General features: G+C 38.4%; 1 protein-coding gene across 1 annotated transcript; it reads left to right on the forward strand.

Moving 5' to 3' along the window:
* Positions 1-1,315: 1,315 nt before the first annotated feature.
* Positions 1,316-7,328, forward strand: ODC1 (ornithine decarboxylase 1). Its single transcript, XM_030198867.1, has 12 exons — positions 1,316-1,454; positions 2,427-2,564; positions 2,655-2,810; positions 3,268-3,441; positions 4,089-4,261; positions 4,493-4,627; positions 5,134-5,215; positions 5,564-5,647; positions 5,891-6,053; positions 6,271-6,383; positions 6,479-6,693; positions 6,873-7,328. The coding sequence occupies exons 3-12, from the start codon at positions 2,709-2,711 to the stop codon at positions 7,015-7,017; spliced, it is 1,386 nt and encodes a 461-aa protein (XP_030054727.1). The 5' UTR covers positions 1,316-1,454; positions 2,427-2,564; positions 2,655-2,708; the 3' UTR covers positions 7,018-7,328.
* Positions 7,329-8,727: the final 1,399 nt, after the last annotated feature.

The raw sequence follows: 8,727 nt of genomic DNA on the forward strand, positions 1-8,727 counted from the left end.
AGGTGGGAAAATGTGGGATACAAATACAAACAATAAATAAATAAAATAGATACTGTAAAGCTCACTGGATTACAACTAAATATAACTAGTTATGCACTAGGAATAACAACAGATCATACAAAATTCTATATGTAACAATTGCTAAAGTTTAAAGCAAAAATATATTCTAAATTTTTATTATTAAAAAAAATGTTGTACCATGGTAAGCTTTGGGCATCTGGCACAAGATTAGGTGTTTAATTCTTCTGGACCTAGTCAATATTGCAAATGATTTCCTCACCACACCTTGATCTGTGGAAGCCGAGATAATGTTGTCAATAATTATACCAAGGATCATTAAAAATAAATAAATGTCCCAACTGGAAGTATCATAAGGAGTAATACGCTCTAGATGTTGACAACAAATTGTTTTTTCCCTTGAGTCAACACAATGTTTTTTTCAGTGTGTTCAGGCATAATTTTGAAAGTGTAACCTATACCTGAACTCCCTCTTCCTCTAATTTCTCCCGATTACTCATCATGACGCTGAACAAGATGTACACTTCCAAACGGCATCTGGCTGTATCTATACAAGGAGATATCCGTTCACATACTGACAAACCTATTTCATTATTTCGGCAATTGTTGATCAGGGCGAGGGCACATTGGATAAATAAATCAAAACATATAAAACAAGTCTGTTTTTTTCCCGTCAGACTTTCTTTTGTTAAACCAAAGGACTGAATAAATACACAGAGATAATATTTGTTTAGTTTCTTTCTCTTAAAACTTCTTTAGGACAGAAACTGAAAAAAAAAAAAAATAGGGCTATTCCTGCGTCATAAAAAAGTACTAGTTGTGCTTCCCATGCTGAACTAAAGTTTTAAAATGTGTGTTGGCAGAATAAAGCAGTCCCTGGGATGCTGTCCCTCTCCCCCCATCTTTTCTTTCTCTAAACTTCAATTAAAACATGTTTCCCGAAGTAGTAGATACGTCCCCTGTCCAGTACCGGAACTGACTACTTTCTAGTCAGTTTTATTCCTCCCAGGCTGTGGTTTAAGTTATGTTTCTTTAAACTACTTCGTCTTTTTTTTTTAACTTGAAATATTTGTATTTGAAGAAAAGAAAGAATAGCCAAGCCGCGAAACGGTCAGGCATAAACGGGAAGAGGGCGCGAGCGAGCAGCGCAACCAAGTGCACTCAGCCTCAGCGTTGACGTCACCTACTCGGCCGCAGCTGCGAAGGCTCCAAGCCCAGAGCAAACCGATCGGTGCTGGTTTAAGCTAGTGTGTCTCCATGGCAACGCGGGCTATACTATAAGTACGTGTGCGATGAAGCGGTCGCCTCTTAATCTTTGTGTCTCTCCTGGGTGGTAGTACTGTTGCTTGCTGTTGGACGTAGTCTCTAGCTATTTTTTCCTCTCTCTTTAGCACTTAGTGCTTCAATGGGTACAAGCTTCGTAAATGCTTTTTAAGGTAAGATTTTTTTTTTGTTTGTTTAAGGATTGGGGGAGGGTTGTGTTTCTACTACTACTGTTTAGCATTTCTGGTTTCTCATTGTGGTTGTCTGAGGGTCGTCTGAAAAAAACCCCCCGAAAAACCTAGTGACAGAAGGAATAGAATTTGTATTGGATCTAAGCCTTTGTATATGTTTAAGCCACATTTGAGGCTTATTTTGTTGCTCACAATGTTAATACTGTTCTTGATATCCGGAGAGTAAATCTTTTAAATATGGTGTTGCCTTTGTTCCACTGCACCGGATTACTGTGGGTGTGTTTAGAGCATTTACGTATTAGCACAAAAAGTGCTGGGAGGGAATTTATCGCGTAAATGGGGTTACGATGGAATCGCTTTAACACGGAGGTTGGCTATGTGGTATGCCTTTTCGCTAGAGCATGATAGATTTTCTACTATGACCTGCAGTGCCGGCCGGTCCGACCCGTAGGAGCCGGAACTCACGCAATCTTACCGCGTGGCTCTTCACGCCTACGGTGGGGTGGGGTGAGGCTCAGACGTGCGCTGCGATTGGTGAAGTAGCCAGTTAGTCAGTACTGGAGGGTGGGGCTAAGTGAATACTGGTGAGTGACACGCGGCTGCTTGCCTGTGTGTGTGCGCACTGCGCAGTGTGAGTGGGCACCTTTGTGGGAGAAGCGGGTGCCGGCCTCCCGCCCCCACCCGACGAGCTTCGCAGGCGTAGGGGTGGGCACGCTCTAGTATAGAGCTGGCTTGGCTGAGCTGTATTTAGTATTGTCGTTTCATACTGTGTAAGGGCTAGGCGACATCAGAACTGCTGTCAGTGAGGTACGTCATTCAAATTTTTTTGTGTCCCATTTGTGCTTTGAGTTGCGTATAAGCGAGATCGGTTTGTGAGTAGGTAGGTGAGTAATGTGTAAATATGCATAATTAATTCAGTAAGTCTTTAACACTTTATTTTCTGTTCTGTTGTAGAGCGATTGCAGTATAACATACAAGGGCTCCTCGGAGGGCTTAGGTCTTTCCTTGTATTCACCGGGGTTTTATTTTACTGGCGAGCCACCTTGGTGGCATAGCTGAAGATAGTTTAACCCCCATCTCTAACTTGTTCATGTAAGTACATTTTCTCTTGGCCCAAACTTATAGTATGCTATCTTTATATGCTTCTGTGTGTTCTTATATCATTCTTCTCCTTTTATGCAGTTTGTTGCACGGACTTAATTTATTGTGAAGGCTAAACTCCCGAAATAAGACACCATGAACAGCTTCAGTAATGATGAGTTTGAGTTCAGCTTCATTGAAGAAGGCTTTTCAGCCAGAGATATACTGGAACAGAAGATAAATGAAGCTTCATTTTCTGTAAGTGTTGGAATTGACTGAGTCGTGTTAATTTTTCACATCAATTTCAAACCCAAATGTAGTGGCTGGAGCAAGTGTAAGATTTCCTTTACTTAATTCCCTGGGTTAAGATGCTTTAGCTTAATATGTTGGTTAGCAACCAATAAAAAGGCCCAGATGGTTTAGCCCATCACTCAACTAGTCTAAGCTAGACAGTGCATTACCTGATAAAATTAAATCTGTAAATATACAAACTTCTGTAATCAGGACATTATTTTCCTCATGTTTAGCCTGCCAGATGATGGGAGAACTACTTTATTCTGTAGGAATTTGGCAGGCTAGATATGAAGAAAACTAAGTGGTAGGGGAGCTTTAGTTCTGTAGTATCTCTTTAGTTGTATTTGATATATATCTGTCTGGTTTTAGCTTTGGTGCTATTAACTTACGGTGTATTAACTTTTTTTTTTTTTTATTGCAGGATGATAAAGATGCTTTCTATGTGGCTGACCTTGGTGATATCCTTAAGAAGCATTTGCGATGGCTTAGAGCACTCCCTCGAGTGACTCCATTTTATGCAGTCAAATGTAATGATAGCAAAGCAATACTGAAGACTCTTTCTGCTTTAGGATCAGGATTTGATTGCGCTAGCAAGGTAAGATTTAAAATCTGTGTGCTAAGTCCCCACCATAGATCCTAGAGATGAGGACAAGTTGTAATCTTAGGGTTTAGAATAATTGTTTGTAGTTGCTTGGTCACTGTTGGGTGCCTTTATCAAGTCCTTTTTTTAGTTGTGAGAATCTGAAGGTCTGAAAGGATATCAAGATCAACAGATAAAGATATATAAAATACTCAGGGGAGTGGAACGGGTAGGCGTGAATCACTTGTTTACTCTTTCCCCAAAATACTAGGACTAGGACACGCAATGAAGTTACAAAGTAGTAAATTTTAAAATGAATCGGAGAAAATATTTCCTCACTCAATGTGTAATGGAATTTTCCAGCGAATGTGGTAAAAGGTTAGCGGGGTTTAAAAAAAAGGTTTGGATATTTTCCTAAAAAGTCCATAAGCCATTAAAATCCACTGCTTAATTTTTAGGATAAGCGGCATAAAGTGTAGTGTACTGTTTTGGGATCTTGCCAGGTACTTGTAACCTGGATTGGCCACTGTTGGAAATAGGATACTAGACTTGATGGACTTTTGGCCTGCCCCAGTATGTCAATACTTTTATGTACTTTTATCTTTTAATGTTACATGTGTTTATCCCAGCTTACTTAACTGTTTTTTTCCCCTTGTTTTCAGACTGAAATCCAACTAGTTCAAAGCATTGGGGTACCCCCAGAGAAGATCATTTATGCAAATCCCTGCAAACAGGTGTCTCAGATAAAGTATGCTGCCAACAATGGAGTTCAGATGATGACCTTTGATAGTGAAGTGGAATTAATGAAAGTTGCAAGGAATCATCCAAATGCTAAGTAAGTCTTAATCCTTAACACGGTTCACGCAGTTGACATCATTGATTTAGTGGGGACAAATAGAACAGACCTGAATTCAAATGTGCATGTTGAAGAAAGTATGTGGTGTCTATAGTGCCTAGACTGAGTGGAAGTGTTTAGCATTCTATTTCTGTACTTATGGGATTTGGGATGGGGAAGTCGTATAAAGGCATTGAGAACAACTGTGTAACTATTCCTTATCCCCCTTAGGCTGGTCTTGCGTATTGCAACAGATGATTCTAAGGCAATTTGTCGCTTGAGTGTGAAATTTGGGGCAACCCTCAAAACAAGCAGAGTCCTCCTTGAGCGAGCAAGAGACCTGAATATTGAGGTTGTTGGTGTGAGGTCAGTAATAACTTGATCTGCTTTTCAATTAAAACCTTGGTAGGGCCTTTTTAGGCAAACCTTGACAGTAGCAACTTGTTGAATCTGGTTATACTTAAAACGTTTTGGAGCCAGAATTGCCTGACACTAGCACTTCACCAATTCCCATTTTCCCTAGACACTAGACAGTTTCTTCAGACACTTTTTTTTCTTATTTTTTGTGTTTTTGTTTTCTGACAAATTTCAGATCTGAGAAGATTTTTGAAGTGTTGGTGAATCTGACCTTGCTTGGACTCAGTCTTCAGCTAGAGTATAATTCTATTATAGATGCGTGATAAAATTCTAGCCAAAGTCTAAACTTGTCCACAGACTTGTGTAAATCATGTGAAAACTACATTTACTATCTAGTAAATATTTGCTGTTGAGCTTTAAATTTGTTATATTTTTTCATTTTCTTGCAACAAATGTATACAAAAAACTAATTACCATAATTTTCACAAATGTAAACCTTTGCTTTCCCTGTCTAGCTTTCATGTTGGCAGTGGATGCACTGATCCTCAAACATTTGTGCAGGCAGTTGCTGATGCCCGCTGTGTCTTTGATATGGGGGTAAGTAATGCCAAGTGTCTGGTGATGTAAGAGCTGGGAGGGCAGTCTAAAGATTGGGTTTGTTTTCATGCTTTTACCTAACAGCAGCCCAATGGGCAGGTGCAAAATGCATAGACTTAGTGGACCTGAATGGTCTTGTGCTAATACTTGGGTTTTTGTTCTGTCCTTTTCACTTAATGAGGATTTGGTAGCACAGAGCTGCTTTGTGCTTTTTGATGCTAGAGATCATTATCTTGGTGTCCATCACAAGAGGTGTTATGTTGGCTGGTCTATTGGTTACGGTTTGACAAGCCTGAACTTTTCATACAGAAGGATAAGTTTAAACATTATTATTATTTTTTTTTTTAGGCAGAACTTAATTTCAACATGTATTTACTTGATATTGGAGGTGGCTTCCCTGGTTCTGAAGATGTCAGACTTAAATTTGAGGAGGTAATGTACAAATTTATAAATTTAACATGAGTATCTCAAATGTTCAAGTTTTTGAAAGCAGCTTACTTTCACTGTGCATTGATTTGCAGGACTAGAAGGCATGGTTTCAAAACAATGCATTGTTCTGAAATTTTCACCTAGTTCTGATAATCACTGAATAGTGTAAGCAAGAAAACATTTTTCCAGTTTAAGGTTACAGTACTATGATTGCTTATGCTAACTGATTTTTTTTTTTTTTTTCAGATAACTGGTGTAATTAATCCAGCTTTGGATAAGTACTTCCCTTCAGATTTGGGTGTGCAAATCATTGCAGAACCAGGCAGATATTATGTTGCATCAGCTTTCACCCTGGCAGTCAGCATCATTGCAAAGAAAGTTGTAATAAAAGAACAAAGTAGCTCTGATGGTATGATTTCTCATGCGCACTTCTAGCAATTTAAAAAAAAAAAAAAAAAAAAAATATATATATATATATATATATATATATATATATATATATATATATATATATATATATATATATATATATATAGAACCTAGGAATGATTTCTCATGCTTACACTTTTTAGCAATTTATTTTTTATATAGAACCTAGGAATAACTTCTTATCTCTTGTCTCCTAGATGAAGAAGATATCAACAATAAAACTCTTATGTATTATGTCAATGATGGTGTATATGGTTCCTTTAACTGCATTCTGTATGATCATGCACATGTCAAACCAGTTTTGCAAAAGGTACTTATTTGGACTTAAAATTCAGTGTGGAATTTTGAGCATAATTGCATTCACTATTCTGTAACACATGCAAACATGTATTTTATTATTTTTAGAAACCTAAACAAGATGAGCCTTTATATTCAAGTAGTATTTGGGGACCAACATGTGACGGCCTTGATCGCATAGTTGAACGATTTGACTTGCCAGAGCTGCATGTTGGAGACTGGCTGCTGTTTGAAAATATGGGTGCTTACACTGTTGCTGCAGCTTCCACCTTTAATGGATTCCAGAGGCCAACAATATATTATGTGATGTCAAGACCAGGATGGTAAGTAACTTGTAGGACAGATTTCATTTCTGTATGAGATGTGGCAGCTGTACATTAGAAATGATCAGTTCAGCTTTCAATATAAAATCCACTATCTTGGAGTGTTCTAATGCTTGTGTGTGTTGCAGTGGTATCTTTCTTTCTCAACGTTTACCTGTTGACCTTTCCTTTCCTTGTAGGCAACTGATGCAGCAGATTAAAGAGCAAGGCATCAACTCTGAAGTGGAAGAACAAGATGTCTGTACCGTGCCTCTGTCTTGTGCTCGGGAGAGTGGCATTAGACAACATACTGCAACTTGTGCTTCAGCTAGTGTTAATATATAGAAAACTTACTGTTAATTGCAAGTTTTAAGCTTTTTTTTGGGACCACTAACTTATTTTGTAGAATTTTCAACTAAGTGTAGGGCCAGCATAAATGTGCAACAAAATGGATGACTGAGATGGGGGGAGGGGGGGATGTTACTTTTTACTTGTGTTCCTATGGAAACTCTGCATTTTTTTTGTATGGATTTTATTTTTTAAATTATACTGATTTTCAACTTGTCAGTCAAGCATTTGTAGCTTGTGTATTGGCAGAGTTGACAATCATGGATATGCACACTTTTGAGGTTTTAAATAAAACTTTTTACAGCATGCTTTGGCTTTTTCAATTTGCCTCAAGACCTCCTAATCAGCTGTTATAAGAAATAAAGGACCCTACCTCCCTTAATGAAAAGTAAGGTGCAGTGAGAACAATATTGCCAACTAATCACAGCACTCAACACACCATGCCTCATCTGTATCTATTAAGTCATCAATATTAGTTGATATAGTCACCTCCATACTTAATACTCTTCCCTATTGTAATTAATTTAGCAGTTATTACTGAATCCTTTCCCAAGGGCTAAACACCAGGGCTGAAAGAATAGCACTGTTTATACTTAACTGGCAGTGGTGTATAGCTGGAGCTCCCTTTACCCCTTAATAAAGGTTGGGATTTATTAACCACCTTAAGAGATTTCACCCTAGGCAGTGTACAGCAGCTGCCTTGTGAACTACACCAACTCACAAGAAGTGTTGCACTAAACTAGAAATATAGTGAAGAGCAAATTATTCTATTTTTTATTTGTGAATGTAATACTTTGAGTAAAAAGTACTACAACTGCAATGGATGCAACTATTAATGTTTTACAACAGTGTTTTCCCAGTCCTGGAGTACTCCTTGCCAGTTAGGTTTTCAGGGTATCCACAATGAATATGCATGAACTTGATTTGCATACACTGCCTCCATTATATGCAAATCTTTCATGTGTATTCATTGTGGCTATCCTGAAAACCTGACGGGCAAGGGGTACTCGGGACCAGAAACACTGCTCTACAATTCAATTCACTGTACCTCTAAATTTTGAAATTGACTCGTGTGTGTACTTACAAGTTATTAATCCACAGCAGCTAAAAAGGTGTACGGCTGCACTAGCAGGAAGTGGATTGTTGAGATCAGGCTAGCCTTTTGACTGGGTCTGTAGATATTGATCAAGGGACTCTGAAACACTTCCATATAGCAAAGAAAGCTTACCTGCATTTGAAGTAGTGCTGCATCTGTATCTTCTTTCATTGTCATGCTGTCTAATTACAGAGAAGGCTTTTAAAAGTTGAAATAATCTAACGGTTTTTGTCTGATGGCAAACTTGCATAGCTCTTGGAACTGTTGCAAGAAGGTCAACTGTGTGGGAACCCTTCAGTCTTAAAGCCAAACAAGTGGACTTCTCTATTCAATCTGTTGGACTGTTGTCCCCAATGTAAAATCTTTCATGGAATGACCAGGCACTCTGTTGTGATAGACATTTCTATTTACCAGGACTTGCTGAAGCAACAGCAAAGGTGACAGTCCCAAAAACAAGCAGTGTGGTGCAGAAACTTAGTGTCCTAATAGAACGCTTACTTCTCTCAACATTGTATCGCATAGATCACATTACTAGTATCGCAGTTAGTGATATCTCTAGCCTTATTTCCCTCAATTTTCAGAGACAGGAACAGCAGCGGCCTAGTCATGAG

Source organism: Microcaecilia unicolor, chromosome 3 (genome assembly GCF_901765095.1).
Source record: "Microcaecilia unicolor chromosome 3, aMicUni1.1, whole genome shotgun sequence".
NCBI lineage: Eukaryota > Metazoa > Chordata > Amphibia > Gymnophiona > Siphonopidae > Microcaecilia > Microcaecilia unicolor.